General features: G+C 41.2%; 1 protein-coding gene across 1 annotated transcript in view; it reads left to right on the forward strand.

Annotated features, from left to right (window-relative positions):
* FBN2 (fibrillin 2) overlaps positions 1 to 25,383 on the forward strand; it is a 226,226-nt gene that overhangs the window by 66,671 nt on the left and 134,172 nt on the right. The window contains exons 7-8 of the mRNA XM_072992394.2: positions 13,938 to 14,063; positions 25,141 to 25,266. Coding sequence (XP_072848495.2) covers positions 13,938 to 14,063; positions 25,141 to 25,266 — 252 coding nt within the window. The remainder of the gene's footprint in view (positions 1 to 13,937; positions 14,064 to 25,140; positions 25,267 to 25,383) is intronic.

Genomic DNA, 25,383 nt, shown 5'->3' on the forward strand with positions numbered 1-25,383 from the left:
CTTACAGACATCCCGCTCAGGAAAGATCCAACCTTCCTCCGGCTTCTTCTGGCAAATACTGCTTTCAGGTCACAAGCTCCTGCCCAGCATTGGCAAACCTTCCGCCATCTTGCGAAGAAGGGCAAACAGTACCTTTGACTGTCTTATTCCGAACTATCCAACAGTCCTTTTTCATCACCCTCAGCTAGCCCTCTTCTTCAACAAGTGGTCTCTCGTCACCAAAGATACGTGGGTGCTTGCCATTATACGTTCTGGTTACCTCTTGGAGTTCACGGACCTCCCTCCTATTTGTCACCTCAAACTCACAACTTACACACCTGCTCTGGAGGACGAGATAGCTATTCTTCTCCAGAAGCAGGCTATCCAACATGTTCCCCATCAAGAGGTTCCCGACGGCTTCTATTTCCACTATTTCATGGTTCCCAAGAAAAATGGCAGTATCTGACCAATTCTAGATCTCAGACTACTGAATACTTACCTTCATCCAAGGTGTTTTTGTATGGTCACCCTAGATTCCATCATCCCTTTTCTTTGTCAAAACGATTAGTTCATTATTATGGACCTGCAAGATACTTATTTTCATATTTCTATCCATCAGTCTCATTTCTTTTTCATGAATATGGCTTATCAGTTCTGCGCCCTCCCCTTCGGGATCTCCACCACCCCAAGAACTTTCATGAAATGCATGGCTCCAGTGGTAGCCTACCTTCATCTACACAACATCACACTCTTTCCGTATATAGACGACTGGTTGATCGTGGCTGCTTCCTTCCGCAAGGTGTTACAAGATACCAATTTTGTTCTCCAGACGCTGGTGGACCTTGGCCTACAGGTCACCTTTGCAAAATCTCATCTCTAGCTGTCTCAGGTCATGGATTACATCAGTGTGTGCCTAGACTAAGTCAAGGCGAGAGTCTTCTTACCACCCGAACAAATTCAGAAATTGCATCAAGTGATTTTTCCTTTCCACCCCTACACCAAAGTCTCAGCCCACCATACACAGCATTTGCTAGGCGTCATGGCTTCGACAAGAGCCACTCTTCCGCATGTGCGACTGCAAATGCGCTCCCTTGAGGCCTGGTACCTGTCTCAATTGGACCCCTTAATGGACAGACCTCCCCAAGTGCCTGTGTGTATCACCAAAGCTCATGAAGCAGCTAACATTGTGGACATTCGTGCCTCACCTGATTATGGGTCGCCCCTTCCGGCCTATTCAACTGACGGTCCAAGTCACAACTGATGCTAGTAGGATGGGTTGGGGGACACATTGCGGTTCTCACAAGATTCGTGCTCTATGGTTCAAGTCAGAGAAACTGCTTCACAAAAACCATCTAGAGATGCTGGCAGTCATCAAGGCATTTTCCACATTCCATCCATAATAGCAGGTCGAGGAGTACAGGTGGCCACGGACTACACTAAGACCATGTACTATGTCAACAAGCAAGGGCTGCCCCCCTGCTGGTTGCCATGCTGCAATAATAACTGAAATAATAACTGAAATAATATCAGCTGTAGGTCTGATGGCAATTTTTAGAATATATATTTTAATTGCATTTTAATTATTTTGCCCTTTTATTTTGCCTTTTTATTGTATTTTAAATGCTGTAAGCCACCCAGAGACCTTTGGGTAGTGTGGGTGGCATATAAGTTAATTAATTAATTAATTAATTAATTAATTAATTAATTAATTAATTAATTAATTAATTAATAAATAAATAAATAAATAAATAAATAAATAAATAAATAAATAAATAAATAAATAAATAAATAAATAAATAAATAGCCTTATTGAAATCTGTTCCTCCTGCCCTGTCTCCTGCTGTGACCAGTGAGGTTTTTACAAACACCTGCGTGCTATGGAAAATGGCAGCAGTAGCGCCATCTTCACCATGAACTTTCCTGCTACTGCTCCTTTCCTTCCTAAATGTTGAAATTTGCCTCAGTTTTAAAAACAGCCTCAATTTTAAAAACTGTCCTCACGGTCGTTCCAATTACATCTGGATAGATAATGATGTCCAGACATAACACAACGAAAAAGGACTGTGAGTGGGGGGAAGAAATTTTGTGTTTAATTTCTATTTGTTTGTTTATTTATTTTTCCTTATATGTGTGTGTGTGTGTGTGTGTGTGTGTGTATTTTATAATTTGGGATTTTAGTTGATAGCACTGTATTTCATTTATGTATTTATTGTGTTATTTAATTTGTTGTATTAATTTAGGGTATTTGTTTTCTTTTTTTCCTTTTTTCTTTCTTCTGTTCTGATATGGATTGGAAGGCCTGCCCTCCCAGCAAGGGGCCTGATTACAGGTAGAAGGAGATATGGCGTTGACACAGTTCCTACTCATGTTAGAAGAATGATGAACAGATGCTTGAAGGCTGTTCATTGTTCTAGGACTGTGATCAACCGTCAGCATCGAGGTAGCCAGACCAGCCAGCCCTCCACTCTAAAACTGGTGCTGTTGAATGCCAGGTCTGTATCCATTAAGTCCCAGGTGGTTTACGATCTTATCCTGGAAGAGGATGCAGACCTGGCATGCATAACTGAAACGTGGATTGGCTCACTACCTTGGTACATGCTCACTACCTTGGTACATGCACTCACAATCTCAAGATTAGACCATTGTAATGCTCTCTACGTGGGGCTACCTTTGAGGTTGATGCGGAGGTTGAGTGGGCCATAGAAACATATGAAGGTTGAGTGGTGCAAAATGCGGCGGCCAGACTCCTTAGTGGAGCGAGAAAATGCCATCATATTTCTCCTGTTCTGGCCACATTGCACTGGCTGTCCATTCGGTTGCGCATTGACTTCAAAGTCTTAATGCTTACGTATAAAGCCCTATATGGTTTAGGGACTCGATACCTGGCGGAACGCCTACTCCCACCAAGATCTACCCGTACCGCTCGAGCGAGTCAGGAGGTGAGACTGAGGAGCCTGATGCTGAGGGAGGCCCGGAGGGAAAAAACAAGAAACCGGGCCTTCTCAGCAGTGGTTTCTCACCTCTGGAACAATCTGCCTCTGGAGATTTGTGCGGCCCCTTCGCTGGGTATTTTTAAAAACCAATTAAAAACATGGATGTTCAGGCAGACCTTCCCGCCAGTTAATATTTGATTCTTTCCTCTTCTCTTTTTTTTCTCCATCTTGAAGTACTGCTATTTGATGTAATTTCTTTTTGTTATATTTTTATTTGTTGTTTCATGTGTTTGTAAGCCGCCTAGAGTGGTCGCAAGACCAGATAGGTGGGATATAAATAGAATAAATAAATAAAATAAAGGAGACACCCATTTGCTGTCACTTCTGTAGTTGGCAATCCATCTTTGGGAATGGTGTTACAGCCATATCATTTTTCCAATCACCATTCATGTGTCAACAGAGGACAACAACATTGCTGACCGTTTGAGCCACATAAACGCTCAGACTCACGAATGGGAGCTTGACGATTCCATGTTCTCAATGATCAGCGATCAGTGGGGAACTCCAACCATCAACATATTTGTAATCCAGTACAACACCAAGTGCAGCATGTTTTGCTCTTGAGCACGGCAGAGCCTCTCTGGGAGACACCTTCATGATAGACTGGGAGAACTGCCTCCTTTATCTGTTTCTCCCTATCACACTAATTCAGCAGACATTGGTCAAGGTTCATCAGCTACACGCCAATGCTATTCTAATGGCCATGCTCAATACGCTGGCAGTAGAGTTCCTCAGAATGTCTCTCATTCCGTATCTTCTGACACAAGACGCCGGCAGAGTCTGCCCTCAGGATCTAGAGTCACTTCACCTTACAGCTTGGAGGAGTCTTCCAACATAGCAGAAGTTTTGGACAAAGCCAGAAAACCTTCCACCAAGTTGTATTCTTAAAAATGGAATAATTTCTCCAAATTTGTTGCCTCTAGAGGTCTGTTGCCTATGCCTCGTTTTTCGTGTTACTTATTTGATCAAGGTTTGGTCCTCTCTAAACTTAAAGTTTATCAACCCGCAGGTTCGGAAGCATCTCACCTGTTTTTACACCCGATCCCGAAGATGTTTTTAAGGGACTTAAGTAACATTCACCCATCTATCCAACCTGCATTGCCTCAGTGGTCCCTGCAGGTTGTCCTATGAGCTCTTACTCATCCTCCATTTGAGCCGATGGCCTCTTCAGACCTTCGACTCCTCTCCTTCAAGACACTGTTCCTAGTAGCAGAGAGCGAGTGAATTGGCTGCCCTTCAGGCTGATGCCCTTTACCGAGTGAATTGGCTGCCCTTCGGGCTGTTGCCCTTTATTACCCAGACAAGATAATCTTGTATCCTGTTGTGTCTTTCCTTCCCAAAGTTGTATCAAGTTTTCACGTTAATCAACCTTTGATTCTCCCGATGTTATTTCCTAATCCTCCATCAGACATTGAGCACATGCTCCATTCCTTGGATGTTTGTCATGCTTTAGTGTTTTACACGTCCAGGACTAAGGATTTCCATGCTTCCTCCATTTTATTCATATGTTTCTATGGCCCACGTAAATGCTCTCCTGCCTCTTCACAGACCATTTCTAGATGGATCGTGTCTACTATCACCTTGGCCTATGAACTGGCTGGCAAAGCTCCACCAGAGGCATTAAAGGCACACTCTATAAAAGCCATGGCGACTTCAACTGCCTTATTGTGTGGCATTGACGTTTCGGAAATTTGCCGAGCGGCTATCTGGTCCACACTGTCCACCTTTGTGATGCACTACTGTCTGGACGTCAGGGCCAAGAAGGAAGCAAATACAGTGGTGCCTCGCTTAACGAGTGCACCGTATAGCGATGTTTCCGTATAGCGATCCCTTTTTCGGGATCGCTATACGGAAACATACCCGATCTTCGCAATGGGGAAAACCCGCATTGCGAAGATCGGGTATTGCGGCGGCCATTTTGGAGCCGCCGAACAGCTGATCGGCGGTTCCAAAATGGCCGCCGGAAGCCCGGAAATGGGTGCCGGCAGCCGTTTTCGCGCCCTGCCCTCGCTTAGCGAAGGCGTGAAAATGGCTGCCGGCACCTGGAATCCTCGCTGAACGGGTAAGTAACAAAGGTATTGGAACGCATTAAACGAAGTTTAATGCGTTCCAATACATTTCCCCTACCCGTTTAGCGATGATTCCGTATAGCGAGGGTTAATCCGGAACGGATTAACCTCGCTATACGGGGCACCACTGTATTGGAAGGAGTGTGCTGACTTTGTTGTTGGCGTGATGGCGCACCTTCTGGTAAGTGAGCTTGCTAGTCACCCGTTTGTGTGCATTCACAGAGGCCACGAAGAAGAAAGAGAGGTTACTTACCTGTAACCATGGTTCTTTGAGTGGTCCTCTGTGAATCCATATATCCCGCCCATCCTCCCTGCTGTCCGTCACTTCGTTCTTGAATCTTTTTACAGTTAGACCCTTGACAGCGGCGGGCATTCAGAACTGAGGTATTACAGGCAGGCGGAGCATGTGTGCCAGGGGGCAGCGTACTATTAATCATGTTTTAAGCTCTAGAATATTCTGAGGAGTCCTGCACAAGCACAGTCTTAACCCATTTGTGTGGATTCACAGAGGACCACTCGAAGAACCAAGGTTACAGGTACATAACCTCTCTATTGTTCTATCATCTGATCCTTCCCCACCCTTCCTCTGCAGTCCAAAGATCAATGGGCCTTTTCTTGTGCATTGTGATGTATCTCACCATCAGTCTCCCTCGTTGTCTTGGACACCAATCTGCAAAGGAAGAGATCAATATAAGCTGTGGAATCTCATGAATGAGTCTGTTGAAGACTCCATACTTTCAGAGAGAATTCCATATCATAGCACAGGTGAGGTCAGAAGCCATCTCAAGACACAGCTTTCTGAATTTAGAGAGGAATTATATAGTAAATAATGGATCATTTATTGAAAACTCCATTGTTACTGTCATAATTACTTCCCATGCCAAAAGAGGTTATGATTCAAGGTCCTCCTTGGCTTGGCCTCTCAGTGAAGTACGGGCCCTTAAAAGAGCAGAATACAACTGTCACCTTGCTAGATTGTGGACAGAGGGCATCTCCAAATGCCTACATCATGCACAACACAAAAGGAACAACTGAGAAGTGATCACCTCTACTGGATGCATAGGTCCTATCCAGAGAAGGTCTTCTACATGTTCTCTTCCCAAGAGAAACATGGACCCTGAATTGAGTAAAAGACAGCTGTCAAATGACTGAATAGTAGACCAAGGCCATCTCCAATGTACAATGCCTACATTATGGCACGACTCAAACAATAGGTGGTCAACTCCTACTTGGCAATTACCTACCAAGTTCTTGCTTTCTTGATGCATGGTCCTCTCCTTCACTCTCTGGATGGTAGCACTTCCTTTCTGGAGAAATTTGGTGGATTGTTCAATCATCTGATCCCCCTCCCACCTGCAGCCCAAAGAACAATGGGCCTTTTATTGTGCATTGTGCATTGTGATGTATCTCACCATCAGTCTCCTTCATTGGAGACACCAATCTGCAAAGGAAGAGATCAATATAAGCTGCGGAATCTCATGAGTCTGTTGAAAATTCCATACTTTCAGGGAGAATTCCATATCATAGCCCATGTGAGGTGGTAAGGTCAGAAGCCACCCTTCCTCTGCAGCCCAAAGATCAATGGGCCTTTTTTGTGCATTGTGATGTATCTCACCATCAATCTCCCTCATTGTCTTGGACACCAATCTGCAAAGGAAGAGATCAATATAAGCTGTGGAATCTCATGAATGAATCTGTTGAAGATTCCATATTTTCAGAGATAATTCCAGATCATAGCACAGGTGAGGTCAAAAGCCATCTCAAGACACAGCTTTCTGAATTCAGAGAGCATCTCCAAATGCCTACATCATGCACAAAACAAAAGGAACAACTGAGAGGTGCCTTCATTATCACACAAGTCAAACAATGTTGATTCCTATTTAACAACTACTCACCAATTCCTTGCTTTCTTGATGCATGGTCCTCTCCAGACGGGGTTCTCCATGTCCTCTTTATAGAAGAAACACCCGCACGTATGAATAGGCAGGTGACCAAAAGTCAATGGTATCAGATGCCAATTTACCTCAGAAGGAACCAGAGGTCCAAAGATTTTCCTCACTAGGTAATACAGAAGCTGCCCACCCCGAATATAAGAGCCTGGCTACAGCCCCAGAGTCATTGCTTCCTTCCTCCACTTCTACATGACCTGGAGCTTGGACCTAAAAAGCACGGGCATCCTCTGCGACATCTCCCAGCTGATGGTGCCTGTTGGGAGGCATGGTCACAAACGGAAGAGGTTGAGCTCATACAGTCTTGCTCTATTGAGTCACTCCACTTCAGTTCCTGGGCCATGGCTTCTGAGCTGAGGAAAGTTGGATTCCTAGCCAAAGACAGAGTCCTAACAGTAATCCAGCATATACGTACCTTGCTGTAAGGTCCATTAAACTCAGTGGACATTACCTGTGTGGAGTTGGACAAACCTCAGAGAGTTTGCAATCACTTGAGAGCCCAAGGGCAACTGAGCCAGGAGGAAGGACGGTGGGCCTTTTTATAATGGCTTAAACTATGACCCAAGTGGATGTGGACCATTGTGAGGTGGGGGGGGGAGGGTGACATCATTGGCTGCCTTCCTCATGAGGCTGAGAAATATCAGGACTGAACCATTTTTTGGCAACTATATATGGTCAAAAGGTGGGAAAGCCAAGCAGATTGGGATAATTCAAAGTTAGTTAAACTTGAATCAAATCCTTTCAAGCCATGCTCAGTTTTTATTTCCTCCTTTTTCAACTAGAGAGGGATATTGAAAGAGAGAAGGGGATAGTAGTCCCTCTTTAAGTTCAATTCGGTTTTATATTTCTGAGCAGATTTTATGAAATCAAACAGATCTTCCCAACCTTGGTCTCCAGATGTTCTTGGATGACAACTCCCAGATATTCTGAGCAGCATAGTTAGTGGTGAAGGTTTCTGGGACTTGTCGTCCAAGAACATCTGGCGACCCAAGATGGGGAATCATTGATTTAAAATGCTGACATGAAAATTCCTATATTGAGGGGATAGATGACTCTGATCCTTAGGGCCCCTTCCATGTTTCCTATTCTGTGATTAGTCAAGAGCAAATTAAGGACTGCTATATAGCTCAGAGGTTGAGGTCTGTGGCAGTGGAACCAGAGGTTGGGTATTTAATTCCTCACTATGCCTCCTTGATCAGGGCTGGACTCAATGATCCTTAGGGTCCCTTCCAGATCTGCACTTCTAAGATGATAATGATTATTATATTTATGTTGTGAATATAACCATTTGGAAAGCTCCCAAATCATTCGGGGCTAGATCTGGGAGGTTATCCACTTTGACAGAGATAGGGAAGTTTTGTCCTTCCACATGTTTTAGACTTCTGTTCCCAGAAGTTCCGGCCAGCATGGCCAAGGATAATGCAAGCTGTGTTCCAAAACATTCATGTCCAAAATGCTCCCAAGGCACACTGATAATCTGCATTTCTGTAAGGTGATGTCTCCTGGTTCCCTGCCCCTGTGAAGGGCCCAAAGTTAGATACCTCTCTATTTCTAGTCAGTGGAGACTTGCTAGTCTCCTGGTATAGACTGAAGAGATACTAGAAACATGGCATCCACGAGAAATCTATAAATATAAATAATAAGGTTCTCTGTATTCGCAAAGGCTTTCACGGCTGGGATCTAATGGTTGTTGTGGGTTTTTCGGGCTCAGCACTCTGTCCTCTGAAGATGCCAGCCACAGAGACTGGCAAAACGTTAAGAAGAACACGGCCAAAGAACCTGAAAAATCCACAACCACCAATAATGTTTTCTGCTGATTCAGATGCTGTAAGCCTGTTTTCAAGTAAAAAGTCAAGGGAGGCATGAAAAATAGTACAATCTTTAGGAAGGTTACTTAAAATAGATGAATATCAATGTGATACATAACCCGTGGCCTGTAAAACCAATGAAACAAATTTGCCTCATGCTTCAGAGCTCTCACTGTGAAAGGCTGTGTGATTTGTCCAGCCAAATTTTAAACTTAATTTATGTACATATCTAAAAACCTGTTAATAGCTTCTTTAACATCAGGTCCTGGTGCACCATAACTGTATTCATATTTCATTTCCTGCCTTTTTTTTCCAGTAGAGCAGTCTAATATAATGGAAGTCTCTACCTTTTCCATTCCTTGGTTGGAAAAAAATGTTTTCATTGTAAATTAAACTAAAGCTGAGAAAGATTAATATTTTTTTCAGTGTTAAAATGTTTACTCTTCTGGAAGAGATGGAAGCTTTAACTTTTTTAATTTTCCTGTTAGTACAGTAATTAGATTTTAATTATTTAATACCTTCATCTCATTCAAGCTGTGAAACATTTTATTGTGAGGAAGTAAAACAGAAGGTGTCTTTGTAGAAGTAACAGCTACCAGAGAATTCATATATTGCTGTTTGCACATTAGTTTGCTGCTTAACAACATGTATAGACTGTTAATAGTAGCTACTGCCATGCTGATACATTTGCTGAATTTGAATAAGCAACACTAGAAGATAAAGGTTTCTCTTACACCAAAAGGCTAAAGGTCATATTTCTTTCCTTAGTGAAAGAGATCTTTGGAATTAGATTTGGTTACCCAACTCCCTAAACTGGTTTCTATGTATGCTGGTAGCCACTGTGGAGAGCCCATCTTTGTGTCTCATTCACTATAACAAAGGGAGACAATTGCTAACTGTCTTCCCTGAAGAAGGAAGAAAGTAGAGCAGTTTTTGTGGTAAATGGAGGATAAGATTATTAAACTGTCCTGGCTATCTAGCTGCTGGTCCTCATGTGTTACTTGCTACATCCCTTGATGCCTATTTACTCTAGGTGTTCCAAGCATATGTGATTCAGTTGATTTTTCACCAGAGCATTATTAAATGCTAGTGCCAACTTTGCCTTAATTAGAAACCCATTGGTTTTCACTGCACCCTGGTCTTCTTTCTTTTCTGCCTTCCTGCATTATTTTTTATTTTGTATTTCATCTTTCTCTCCCTGCAGTATGGTGCCTAAACCAGTTGGACGTACTGTATAGGAAAGGCTTTGATGTGCATTTCCCCCTCCTTTTCTCTCTTTCCCTCTCTCCCTCTTTTCCTTTTAGTTGATGCTTCTTTCTTAGCACACTGGTGCTCAGTCATCTTTTATATTTATATTCAAGGTTTTGACACTTACATACAAAGCCTTCCATGGTTTGGGCCTGTGTTACTTGTTGGAGCGTCTTTCCTTAATGTCATCTGCCAAACCCACAAGATAATCGCAGTTGAGGCTCTTCTGGGTGGCCAGCCCGAGGAAGACCCATAAATCCTCTAAAAGTGGTAGGGACTTCTTTGCAGTGGCTCCAACTTTATGGAACCAGCTTCTGAATGCGCTCTGCCTAGTCCCCTCCCTGTGGACTTCTAGGAAGCAATTAAAGACATTGCTTTTCAGGGAGGCTGTCCATACTGACCCCAGTAGAGAAGAAAAATAGACTTTTTACCTTAGAAATTGACCTTATTTGCCTTTCCTACTACTGTCATTGATTAAGTCATCAAAGTCTCTGTTATTTACAGGTGTGTTTCTGTCCTCCTGCAACATCTTGTGCTTCTTCTTCCCTCCCCTCTTTTCCTCCATCTACTCTGGGATTAGTCAGTGCTGTCTGTTTTTTTTTAGGGTTATTGCTATTGGTTTTAATTTCTCTATTTTTATTCTTGTTTTCTCTTTTACAAGTCATAACCCACCCGGTGTAGTGCTGTGACACTAATGGGAGTGGGATACAAATTGAATAAAGAAATAATAAAGAAATAGCTCTCCATTGAGGTCCATTTTATTTACATTCAAGTTGTCATATAACATAGCAGTCTTTGAATGATCTATGCCTTAATAATCTCTAATTTAGACAACATTTTATGCATTCTGTATCACACTGCCCATGAAAAATGTTTGGGAATTGGAATATTTGAAGAAACAAACAAATGATTTAACTGTTATTCATTACTTCAAGTTGTATATTATGATTACGGTTCATGGAAGGCAGAAAAACTGTTGATAAATATTTCTATTAAATAAGTGATTAGTGTGCAAAGCAGCTCATCAAGTGACAGGAAACAGAATAAAGATCCATTTGCACAAAAATTTCTCCTTGCTTTGGGCTTATTTTTATTTATTTATTTATTTATTTATTTATTTATTTATTTATTTATTTATTTATTTATTTATTTATTTATTTATTTATTTATTTATTTATTTATATACAGCCCAGTATGGGAGGTTTACAAAAGTCAAAAACAGACCCACAACATTAACCCAAAATTATACATACCCACAACATTAACCCAAAATTATACATAACAGTGACATTACCATACATAACCAGCCATAAGCATATAGCAGAACACATACCCCAGACTGCAACAACTAAATACAAAAATGACAAAAAAAATGCGTTGGGAAATCTCTCAGGTAGGAAGGATGTTCATGAAATCTCTTTAAATTGCACCATATTTACCTGCTTCCTGAAGGAAGGTTTCAGGGACATCAACAGACAAAGAGTTCTTGAATGTATCAACTGCCACCAAGAAGACAAAATATAGCACCACCTCAAAAATGGAAGAGCCATGAAATTGTAATATGACATTGATGTTGTCATAACAAAATCATACCTGGCTCATATGGATGATCGTATTGTGCCAGATGACTATGGTAGCATGGTACTAGTAATACTATATGTACTATGGTACTACAGTGATACAGAATTGTGTTACTGTACAGTGTGCAGAACTCTGCATTTGCTGTATAGACTGACTATGATGAGCATGGGCTCCCTGAAGGGTAACAAGGTGGAGAGAGAGGCAGAGAGACCCATTTAGCTATTAATAATAAAATAAAATAAATAAACTATATGCAAATGAATTATCTGTGTTAGCACTGGATGGGCTGAGGTCTTTAATCTGCTGAGACACGAGAAGCTGTTGAGACATAAATGCAGGAGTAGGTGATACCTTTAATCAACCATTAAGAATATAAATCAAAAAACAAATAGAGAGCTTTGGATGATAAATCTTCTTCTGCTGATCTTAATCGCCGAGAAGGCACATATAGGGAGATATGGTCCCTCAGGTAGCCTGGACCCAAGCTGTATAGGGCTTTATAGGTAATGACCCGCACTTTGAATTGGGCCTGGATATGGACAGGTAGCCAGAGCAGTTCTTTTAACATATGTGTTATATGCTCCCTGTAGTTGGCCTCTGTCAGTAGTCTGGCTGCAGAGTTTTGCAACAGCTGAAGTTTCCCAACTGTCTTCAAAGGCAGCCCCACATAGAGCATGTTACAGTAATCCAAACGGGATGTAACTAAGGCATGTGTCACTGTAGCTAGATCCGACAGTTGGTGCACCAGCTTTAGCTGTGCAAGTGCACTCCTGGGCACTGCCAAGACCTGGGCATCCAAGATTAGAGATGAATCCAGAAGTACATCCAGACTTACAGTTCAGGAAAAATCAGGATAAGGCCTTGTCTTTTTTTGTTGAGACATAAGAAACTTCAGTGCCAAAGTGCCATAAATGGTGGCATTGAGGAATAAGAAGGAGTTACCATCTAGACAAGTTATGAAACATCTCTGTGGCTTCAGAGCCATTCATCTTCTTTAGAAGTTCAAGACTACTTGAACTCAACTTGTTAAGCATAAATCAGTGTTTCCTAATTCATTGTTAGGAAATGGTGGAGATTATGTACCAAAATAAAAATTAAAAAGATGGATAAATAGTTTGATGGCAAGGCTTGAATAAACAATTCCAGCATAGATATGTAGAGTCTACATGGCCTTGTATCTTCTATCATGTAATTCATGCACGGTTTATTTGGCATAAACTCTGGAGAAGTTCACAAAAGAAATATAAAAACTTCCTGCAAACTTGCTTACAGCAAGTTTCACAGTCAGTGGTTCTGATAAACTGGTTGACTAGGGGACTACTTAGAAATCAAAATGGAAGCAAAATGTGATCATCTAAAAGTCTATACTCTTAGGGTACACAGAAGTAGAGAAGTTCATAAATTAATATGAAGCTGAATTATAAAACTCCAAAATGACTTGACAATTACCTGTGAGCTCCTAGGATTTATGTAATAAAGAGAAAGCAAGAATTTAGAATAAATATCTGTCTGAAGAGGGAATGTCTATATTCTCACTGCTATCAGCAGAAGAATCTCTGATGTCTGTGTTATTGACAATCATATCACACTGGGTAAGAATCTCTTTTTTTAAGTTTTAGTGTAGCACATGCCCACCTCTAACTTTGTAGAATCTTCTCTCTAAACAGTCTTTTGCGAAAGAGAGGCCTCTTTAAAAAAAATTGAAAAAGCCTCTTTTTAAACTGTAGGCCTCTCTTTAATTGAAAAAGCCCCTCATAGTCTCCAGTGGCCTGTGGGTTGGGGAGAGTACAGGGAGTGCTGGGGGGCTTAAACATGGCAGAATTGCCTTACTTGTCTCCTGGAGAGCACAAGGGAACTTTTATAGCAGCATGCAGACGAACCTCGGTTTACGAACACCTCGATTAACGTAATTTTCAGTTTACGAAGCAAAATCCATGGAAAATAATGCCTCGGTTTATGTTTTTTTTCCCGGACTACGAAGGAAGTTTCCCCAGGATGCATTGTGCCTGGAGGTTTGTATTGCCGTTCCCGTTCCCATGGCAATCAGCGTTTCGGTTTACGAGTTTCCGCATTATGTAATGTTCCAGAGAACACATTAAATTTGTAAACCGAGGCACACCTGTAATAGTAATTTGAGTGTGAGAGAGGGGGGGAGAGGAATTTCTTTGTGGTTCTGAGGACCTGCAAGGGTGCTGGGAAGCTGCATTTGGGCTCCACATTGCCTAAATCTGATGTAAGATTTATTTTCAGAAACTTTTTAGAGCATTGTGAGATACAGTTTTATCACTGTTCTGGCTGTTTTATTTACAGATGTTGATGAATGTCAAGCCATCCCAGGAATTTGCCAGGGAGGAAATTGCATCAATACAGTTGGATCATATGAATGCAAATGTCCTGCTGGCCACAAACAGAATGAAGCAACTCAGAAGTGTGAAGGTAAGTGTTATGAATAAAATATCTGTGTGATCTCCATTGCCTATGTTGGTTTCTGTTAATCTTCACTGCAGCCTTCAGTAGGAAGCTGAAAATTGGACTTGGGTCATTAGCCCAGTTGGTCAGTAGAAACCTCTGTACAGACATGGTGATAGCCCTCTACTGTCTATCACAGAAACAGGATTCTTTCCTTTTCCCAGCTCCAGATCTAAAGCATAGATAATGATACAGTAGTGCCTTGCTTAATGATGTTAATTCGTTCCAGCGAAATCACTGTAGAGCGAAAACGTCGTAAAGCGAAATAAAAAAGCCCATTGAAACGCATTGAAAACCATTCCATGCATTCCAATGGGCTGAAAAACTCACCGTCCAGCAAAGATCCTCCATAGGGGCGGCCATTTTCGGTGCCTGTAGAGCGAGGAATCCGTCCAAAAACACAGCGGGGAGCCATTTAGAGCACCTGGTGGCCATTTTGAAAACCCCACAACCAGCTGTTTTGATCTTCGTAATGTGAAGAATCAGTTCCCGAAGCAGGGAACCGATCTTCGCAAAGTGAAAAAAACCCATTTAAAACATTGTTTTGCGATCACAAAAATCGTCTTGAAGCGGATTCGTCGTTATACAGGGTAATCGTTAAGCGGGGCACAACTGTATTGTAGTACACCTCTAAAACTACCTTTAGAATAAACTGATGGTTTATAAAAATGCAGCCAATATATCATACATCTTATTGGTACGTAAGTTGCAGGATCAACTTTTTTCTGTTATACTTAGCATCTGTATTTCATTGTGCTGGTTGAAGATGAAGCTGTAGCTGAGAGTGCATCTACACTACATAGTTGAAGCAGTTTGATATCACTAACTAGAATGGCTTTTCCCATTGAATCTTGTGTCTGTAGTTTGCTGAGGTTCTTAGAGGGAAGCTGAGACAGAGCTACATTAAAACTTCTTAGTATAAGGAATTCTGAGTAGCTCATCAAATTTTGAATCCCAGGATTCAGTAGAATGTAGCCATGGCCATTAAAGAGGCATCCAGGTTCTATAATTGTGTGCTGCAGATATACTTTTAGTTATGAAAGTATAATAAGGGTTTAGAAATATAAAAATACAAAAGAGGAAATTCATAATAAAAACAAATCAGTTAGCTCCATGTCATTCTATGATGTAAAGAGCCATTAGGAAAATATGAATAGTGCAAAAAAAAAAAAAAACCCACTGAGGACTAATGTTTGCCATATTGTCTAAGTCTGGCATCTAAATGTTACTGATGAAGATCCTGGGCAAAATAAATAAAGTATAAGGTCTATGATGCAAGATCAGTCTGAAAAGGGAGAAATCTTTTGTACAAATCTGGGAAAGTATGTGCTTGAAACTGTGCCATGAATAAATCAGCTTTAGAATAAATAATAAAGGTGAAAGCAAAAATAAATAGAGAAGTGTTGTATATGTTTGTAATGGAATACTCTTTATTTTCACTCAGTTAATGTTTGAAAGGGTACTTTATTTTTCACAATAGCAGCTTAAATAATGAAGTGAAGGCAGCTAAATATAGCTGTACATAGTATGTATACTGCGTAGGCAAAGCAAGTGTTAGTATGTTCTTGGCCTGTGTTCTGTATAAAGGAATGCCACTTTTCACATTTATGAAAACTCTTTTTAGTTAAGGTACATTCACTGCAAACTAACTCAAGTAGGTAAGGAATAAGCCTGAGATACATCTCTGTAAATATAAATGTAAAAATGGCTGCATACAAGAGAAAAACATGAATGATAAGTATATTTAATTCCTGAAATTAAGATGCTTCTTAAGCTCAGTGAATTTCAGATGTTCTGAGGGCCTGTTTTCCACATGCAGGACCCTTCTTTGCCTGTATGACTTCCCAGTTTAAATAAATAAATAAATAAATAAATAAATAAATAAATAAATAAATAAATGAATGAATGAATGAATGAATGAATGAATGAATGAATGAATGAATGAATGAATGAACGAACAAACAAACAAACAAACAAACAAATACATAAATACATAAACAAACAAACAAACAAACAAATAAAATTCTATTTTCCATAGAATTACTGCTGGTTTCAGATCGTTTGTTTTGAAAGCTTTTTGTGGATTTGGGAGGCTGGGCACATCATTCAATGGTAATGATGGTCCCAGGAGTAGAGAATGAGCTTTTAGGCCCACCTCTGTAATTTTTTTTTTCTTGGCACAGGGGTGTTGGGAAGTCTTAGAGTATGCAGGTGTAGCAATCACCCTGCGTTGGCTCAGGTAGAAGATTATTGGCATGTTCCAATGAGAACTGTTGGGAGGTGGAGCCAGAGAAACTAGAAGGGAGGGAGAGTCGGAGTCTAGTGAGTTCAGAGACAGAATTTTGAAGAGTTTGGGGTTTGAGGCAGAGAGAGTATTTAAAGAGTGATTAGTCAGAGTGTGACCTGTATTAATTAAGATAAAGGTGAAGGTTCCCCTTGACAATTTGTCCAGTCGTGCTCATCTCCCATAGAGCTAGCGTTTTGTCCGAGGACAATCTTCCATGGTCACGTGGCCAGTGTGACTAGACATGGAACACTGTTACCTTCCCACCGTGGTGGTACCTATTTATCTACTTGCATTTACATGCTTTCAAACTGCTAGGTTGGCGGGAGCTGGGGCAAGTGACGGGGGCTTTGTCGCATGGATTCAATCTTACGACTGCAGGTCTTGCAATACAAAGGCTTCTGCAGTTTAACCCGTAGCACCTCCACGACCCTATTAATTAAGAAAGGAGAGGTTAAAGTAAAATACTGAAGCTTTGTGTAACTTTAAGAATGTGCTTAAGAACTAGTCCTAAAACAACTTGTCATGAATAAACCTGTTTCTGTTTAAAAGTTCAGTACTGAATGGACCTCAGTCTTTCATAGGAAATATAGGTTAGTAAAGAGATCAACTGGTGGCAGCGTGTTAAAGGGCATGTTGAGATAGTTTCGTGAGCTCTGTGTTTGGTGAAACAAGCAGGGGCCATGGGGTAAATGTCACAACAGGTATTCTAGCAGCAAACATATTTTTCATGTATTTATGTTGATTGGTTGTAGTCAGTATTTCTATAAATATAATGTTTCTAATTGGCATGAAATATAATGCCGTTGATGTCAATTGCTGAAATGTAAGCTGCTTGTTAATAGAGTAAGCCAGCTTTCAGTCCTTTAACCCACTAAATGCATTTGGTTCTTATAGTGCAGCGTAAATGGGCTCAGATAAATGTGTTTACATCGTATTCCCAACATAAACCTTCACATTCATCTTGTGGTCAGAAGTTGAGAGGACAGAATAGAGCATGGTGCATGCTTATGAGGAAGCCCTTCTTGATGAGTGCTTGAAGGGGGCTTAAAATTGTAACATGTTGTAAAATTAGAAATATATTATTTGATAATGGAAATAGCATGACAATAAATCACAAGACTTTTTTTAAAACTCATTTTCTACTTTATTCCAATGGCATGTGGATGGCCACAAGTTCTTCAACTCTGTTCTACCATGTATATTTAGATAAGAAAAATTGAAGAATTATACATTAAGAAGAAAGTTAATAGTTGCTATTACACACACACACACACACACACACACACACACACACACACACACACACACACACACACACACACACACACACACACACACACACACAAGTACATCAGCTTTCAGACATGGCAGATCGTGAAACTGTTGCAGACATTACTTATTCCCGACATGAGTCAACTAGAAAAATAAGGTATTATATCGTTTAATTTGAATGCCACAAATCTACGGATATTACTCTCCACACATGGGCCGTAAGAAGATTAGTGACTCATTCAAATATATTTGAAACATAAATTTCATAGATATGTAATTCAACCTGTAGAATGATTTATTATTTCCAAGAATGTAAGAGTTGATCAACTTATACGTACCAGACAAGTGTAACTTCTTTCTCTCTTTGAGATATCAGCTTGTGGGAGTGGAGAAAATAATTAATTCATTCATGCAAACAAGTTCCACATGAGCATTTTCTGCTGTAGAGTTTTGGGAAGGATTCCCCAGTCACAAAACTAGGTCACATCTGAGCCACTATTTCATCACTGTGGAACTTGATTGCATGAATGCATTAATTATTTTCTCCACTCCCATCAGTGGAGGTTGCATAGTGGAAGTTTTGCTGACAGAGCCTTTGATAAGTGAGTCTGGAATCTGTAGGAGATGACTCTTTGAGTCCCAAGCACCACTCTAAATCTGGTGTGGCTGAATGCCAGGTCTGTATCCAAGAAATTCCAGATTATCCAAGACCTTATCCTGGAGGAGGATGCAGACCTGGCATGCATAACTGAGACTTTGATGGGTGGGGAAGGGGGTGTTCCATTGACCTTTGCCTGCCCTCCAGGTTATGCATTCCAACAACAGAGTAGACTGGAGAAGTGGGGGGAGGTAGCCATTGTCTATAAAAACACTCTAGAGGTTGTTAGGCACTCCGTGGTGGTGACACCTGGTTTTGAGGCCCTACACGTGTCGATTGGGGCCAGGGATGGTATTGGGATCTTGCTGGGTTATCATGCTCTCCGCGACCCAGACATTTCCTTACCAGAGCTGGCGGACTTTGTCTCCATGCCATTGTTGGAATCTCCGAGGCTTTTGGTCTTGGGTGATTTCAACATCCATACACAGGCGGAGGTTTCCGGTCTGGGTCTTGAGTTCTTGGAAACCATAGCTTCCTTGGACATGTCCCAACATGTCAGCGGCCCCACCCACATGGGTGGTCACATATTAGACCTGGTGTTTCCAGTTCGGTCTGATGGTGACTGACCTTGTGTTGGTCCCCTTCTCATGGTTGGATCACCGCCTAATTAAATGCAACTTCTCAGTGGCTCTCCCTCCCCACAGGGAGCAAGGATCTATTTTAATAGTCCGCCCTTCAAGGTTACTGGAGCCTATAGGATTCCAGGACTCCATGAGAGGGATTCCGGCTGATCTGACTGGTGCTGCTGTTGAGGCTCTAGTTGATGGCTGACTTGTTGAGGCTCTAGTTGATGGCTGCTGCTACCAGGGCTGTTGACACTATCGCTCCTAAATGCCCTCTCCATTGCAGCACTCTGGTTTAACCAACAGCTGCGAGCTATGAAGCAAAGTAGGAGAAGGCTAGAGTACAAGTGGAGATGAAACATGATGGATTATAATTGAAAAGCTGTCAGGATTGCAACTAAGCTTTACCTTACCAGGGTGAGGGCTGCCAGTCAAGCTTGCTTCATTGTCTGGATAGCTTCAAATCAGCAGGTGGAACTTTTCCATATAGTCTGCAATCTATCCAGAATTGGTCTAAGTGATAAGCCTCTTACTAGTATTTCACCTGACCAATTTGCAGCATTTTTAAAATCTAAAGTGGAGGCCATCTACTGGGAGCATTCTCCTTTTTTGAATGCAGTAGATCGAGCAGAGACGTCTAATGCTCCGACTTGCCTGATGAGACTCAGTCTTTTTCAGCCTGTGATGCCAGATATGGTGGACAAAGTGTTTGACCAATGTAGTGCCACCACCTCCTCCCTTGACCCTTGCCCAGCCTCGCTAATCAAAGCAGCCAGGCCTATAACAACCAAATGGGGCACTGCAATAATTAACTCATTAGGCCCATTAGGAAGAAACCAAGTTTGGCGGTGGACAACATTGACAATTATAGGCCCGTTGCCAATGGTAGAGAGGTTGGTGACTGACCAGCTCCAGGCCCTTTTGAATGAAGCCAATGCCCTGGATCCATTTCAGTTGGGCTTCAGGCTGTGCCATGGTACGGAAATGGCATTGGTCACCCTGTTTGATGACCTGTTGAGGGAGGCTGACGGGCAAAATGTCTTTTGGTCCTCCTCGATATCTCAAGCGCCTTCAATACCATCGACCTCAGTATCCTCCTGGGGAGGCTTTCCAAGCTGGGAATTGGGGGTCTGGTGCTAGCCTGGCTCTGATCTTGGAGGACCATCCCCAGAGAGTACAGCTTGGGGAGAGTGTATCAGCTCCGTGGAATTTTAATTATGGGGTTCCGCAGGGGTTGATTATCTCCTCAATGCTGTTTAATATCTACATGAGGCTGCTGGGTCAGGTCATCAGGGGGTGTGGGGCTTTGTTTCACCAGTATGCTGATGACACCCAGCTCTACATCTCCTTTTCTCCAACAACAGTGGATGCCATTTCATCCCTTCAGTGCTGTCTGGAGGCCATATTGAAATGGATGCAGGTGAATAGTCTGAGCCTGAACCTGGACAAGATGGAGGTCCTGAGGGTGGGTGGCCCTGATATTGGTGGCTTGGGAAACTCCCTCTCCTTTGGGGGAGGTGACTCTCATCACAAAGAGTGCGGTTTGCAACTTGGGGGTCCAACTGGATCCAGCACTTACCATGGAAACCCAGGTAGCGTCAGTGGTCTATACCGCCTATTTCCATCTTTGGCGGATTGCCCAGCTGCGACCCTACCTTGATGTGGGGGCCCTCACCACTCTGGTCCATGTGCTTATAGTCTCAAGATTAGACTATTGTAATGTGCTCTATGTGCAGCTACCTTTGAGTTTGATGCAGAAGCTTCAAATGGTGCAGAACGCAGCAGCCAGACTTCTTACTGGGGTGAGAAAACATCAACATATCTCCCCCACTCTGGCTGCCTTGGATTGGCTGCCCGTTCATTTCCGCATTGATTTCAAAGTGTTAATGATGACATATAAAGCCCTAAACTGGTGTTCACATAAGGACTGTTTAATTCAGCAGGACTAATTTTGCTTAATTGAGGTGCTCTTGAACAACTGGGAGCCTGAATAGGTATGCTGTTGAGACGCAGCAGTCAATTAGCCTCAGTTAACCCCATCAAGGGAAAGAAGTCAGTCACTGGAATACGTAGTTGTGTTTACCCCAATAGGATTTTGACCAATAATCACTAGAATCAAACCACAAATAAAAGTGATTAAAACTTGCAAAGGTTTCTCCCAAATATTCCAAAATCTAATATGGAAAGAAAGAGCTATGCAATAAGAATACCTCAGATTTTTACAGAGACACATTACTTTTCTATCTATAAACCTTTATTGGCATTATAAAATACAAGTGAGTGCAGGCTGAATATTTTCCCATCCGCAGCCCACTTCGGAAGATTCACAAGAACTCCTCGTTCCAATAGACTGTGCCACTTCTGTGCACTTGAACCTGACTCCCTGGACCACATTCTACTCCGGTGCCCAATTCACAATACCCCTCGCAAGCGATTGCTAGGACCACTTCTCTCTTCCCTCTCCCTCTCTTTCCCTGACTCTTTCCCCATACTACTGAGTGATTTCTCGACTTCTATTACCAATCAAGTAGCCGAATTCCTCCTCATTGTTACAAAGACCTCCCCCCTCCCCATATCCCCACAAATTTTCTTGAACCTAACCTACTGTAATCCCTAGCCTGCTCCCCCCTCTACCTGGAACTGGAATGACACATTACTTTAGAAGTTGAGTTCTTTCTATGCAGGGAATTTTTAAAATATGCAGGTGTCAACATAAATAGATTCCATGTTAGATGAAGAGAAATTAAATTGGTCCCTGTTTCTCTTTCTACCTGCCTTTTGCTCTCAAGCATCCCCCACCCCCACCCCACACACGCATGCGAACACAGAATTGGAAAAACTGTGGCTTTTCCCAAAGCACCAAAATCTAGAAGTGAAATCTACTAGTGAGTGTTTGGGAAATAAAGAATAACATTCTCCAGTTCTAACCACATTACTTTTAGGGTCACACCACATTTTTTCTTGTTCTTCTAGTAGGGCTTGAATATATACAGTGGTGCCCTGCTTAACGATTGCCCTGCTCCATGACAAATCCTCTTAACGATGAGCTTTTTGCAATAGCTTTTGCGATTGCAAAACAATGTTTAAATGGGGAAAATCCGCTTGAGAGCTGATCGGCGGCACTCAAAATGGTTCCCCGCTGTGTTAAGGATGGATTCCTCACTATACAGGCACCAGAAAATGGCCGCCCTATGAAGGATCTTAGCTGGATGGTGAGGTATTTTGCCCATTGGAACGCATTGAACGGTTTTCAATGCATTTCAATGGGCTCTTTACTTTCGCTTGATGACAACTTTGTTCTACAGCGATTTTGCTGGAACAGATTATCGTCGTCAAGCGAGGCACCACTGTACTTCAAGGCAGAGTGGGTTGGAGATGGTAAGATGTGTCCTGGGTGCCAGAACTGGTAGTTATGTTATGGCTTGGCATGCATATGGACATGCATGCAGATGCATGTGTGCATGCATGCATACACGCACACATTCACACCTATGCGAGAGGAAAGAGAATGAAGTCAGTCAGTAGAATACTAGCTTGAATCTGGATTTTATTTATTTATTTATTTTACATAAGCGATCTCACCAGCCAGGACTCTCCACCCACTCCTTTCCATTCCTCATGTGTATAATGGAAGATCAAACATTTTACAGGGGCAAAAATCTTACAGACCTTACTTGGGCATGATGCCAGTTTTTAACAGGAGTGGTATGACTTGACATTAACAATCCAATTTTTTTACAAAAAAATAAAATAAACTAAGAGTCATGAAACTTCTGTGGGTTTTTTTAAATCTTTTTTTTTAACTTGAAGAGCCAGATGTTTTTCAGAATGTTTAAAGGAAACCTTTTTTTCTGGCTGTAATGTGGATATGTATTTGCATTACATTTTCAGTACCTTTCTGACTAAAATTTCTTTATAAGAGCAGAAAATATACTGCAACTTAAATAACTTAAGATTACACCTCCTAGTGTTTCTTAATAGACTGTGCATTCCCTGATTCTGTGCTTCAAAAGACTGATCAAATTCTTTACTATGCTTTCATTTTATTTTGGAACAATTTTCAGTTAAATGTAGCAGAATTCTTTCATATAGGGGAAACTACAAGTGCTTAATGATATCTTAATGTTTCTTGAAATATGTGTCTATACCATTTCTTGTGTTGCTGGCATCAAAAAAATTCAGTAAAAGTAAAAAGATTAACACTGAAATCCTAGCTATGTTTACTCAATCATAAATCCTATTGAGTTAAATAGTGCTTACTCCTATCAAAGTGGATATAAAATTGCAGCCTTAAGAAATGCTTATGAAATACCAACCAGAATCCTATTTGATTTGCACAGCAGAAACCCAAAATTACATATGTGGTATGTGGAATTACTCCAGTTGTCTGTCATGAGCTTAGACATATGCAAGTCAAACTCCTAGTTGTGCATTCAGTTACAAACCTGGATGTGTAATAAATGGGCAGAAAACTGCAAAAAATAATTGTTCAATTTCCTTACTCATACACTATTTCACAGTAGGATTTTGGCTGCAACATAAAAAAAAACTATTTAAAATTACAACTAGGCTTTAAAACCGAGACCAAAAAAATATTTTATATTGTTTCTAAATATATGTACAGCCTCTCATCCTGAGAGATTATGTCCTCACCAGAATTCTCCCTAAAAGAGAAGTCTCCAACTTGTTCATTTCCTCCTAGCCTCCCATTAAACTGATCCCCACTTTGTTAGGCTGTCAAAGGAGCACATTTCAGTGATGCCCCCACTTCACACGAAACAAAAGAGCATTGGTCTGCAAGTGCTTGAGTCACTCCTTTGGGGGTTGGTAGTCACTTCTGTTGGACAAACTTTGTCCTCATATATAAGTGCATCTCTGGAATCAATGTGATAGAGCTGAATCCAACACAACACTGGAAGGATAGTTTCTCAAACAAACTATTTACTATAAAGATATGTGCTCTCAGGAAACAATAGCATGTTGCGATCCAGAAATATTTTTCCTTCTGCAACTCCACAGATATCACAATGTCTACGGTACACATCCCTTTATTCCCATATATTCAGTGCTGTGGGTGTCTGCTTGGCTGCTATGAGTATGCAAGAAAGAGGAAAAACATTGGCAAACAAGTCAGAATTGCAAATAAACTGTTCACTATTTTCAGATCTAGGCCATAGTACTGTATATCTGCAGATACTGTCTCCAGGCTGAAGAAAGACAGAAATCAAAGGGCACATCTCAAGCCTTTCTGAAACCACTTTGAAGGTTTTCAGTTCAATGCATATGCAAAACAACCCTGAAGTGTGAAATGAGCACCTAGATTTTCACACTATAATGGAATCATAATCCCTGTCTGTGATGGAGGGTGGTGAATGTAACTTTTTGTAATAACAAGTACAGGCTGTTCCAGGGCAGTGACCATGTGTAAAGACCATGTTCTTTGGAGGTTTGTAACATCTTATAGTAAACATATTTTTTTTGTCTTAGGCTTTAGTATCCATTGGCTGAAACCCAGTAGGCAATCACTAGAGTAGGACAATTAAATCAGAGGGGATTTTATGAGTCAAAACCTATGTACAGTATATTCCATTGATTCAGTGGGCATACTTGTGACTTACTACAGTACTGGATTTCAGCCACTGTATAAAGAGGTTTAATCAGCTTTTTCCTAGTTTAGTCTTATCTTGTCCAGATTTTCAGTGGCATAATGAAATACCTTACCTTGTGAATGAGGGCACATGCCTTTAAGATGTTGATGCTGAACACACTACTGTGTACTCAAGAAAAATGCTCAATATTATGTACGTATACAAATCTTGCAGTTATATAAAAATAGCTTGGACACCAGTTCAGGGAGCCCAGAAATCTCAGAAGACCACTGTTGTAGACCAAATCCTAAAAAATCCACTTGTTATGGTTGAAGTGTAGGGTAGTGTTGTAAGAGACATGGGCCCAAATCCAATTATGGATACCTGTCACTGTAAAACCATTTGTGTAAATCTTGTTGGCAGATTGCCACAACAAGTTAGTGTCGCCATTTGGTATTGTATGATGAGTATTGTGGCATGCAACACAGATGTCTACACTAACATTTTACTTGTGGAAGTTCACCAACAAGATTTATGCCAGTTGCATTATGCTAATATAAAAAACTCAGCAGTATTGTGGCCATTATATAAACCCACATGAGCAGGATGGCAAGTTAAAAACCTTTTCCAAATTTTACTTTTTAACAAAGTGTTTTTCACCTGTTCTTGTCTCCAGATATTAATGAGTGCAGCCTCATTCCAGGAATATGTGATGCTGGTGAATGTTCCAATACTGTTGGAAGTTACTTTTGCCTCTGCCCTCGTGGCTTTGTAACATCTACAGATGGTTCACACTGCATTGGTGAGTACATTGTTTAAGTAGCTCTTTCCCAGAGTGATTATGGAGGTTTGTTTTTGTTTTGTTTTTCCCCTTCAATTTTTACTAAAGTCTCCAGATTGTGATCTCACATTGTATTCT

Source organism: Pogona vitticeps, chromosome 2 (genome assembly GCF_051106095.1).
Source record: "Pogona vitticeps strain Pit_001003342236 chromosome 2, PviZW2.1, whole genome shotgun sequence".
Lineage (NCBI taxonomy): Eukaryota > Metazoa > Chordata > Lepidosauria > Squamata > Agamidae > Pogona > Pogona vitticeps.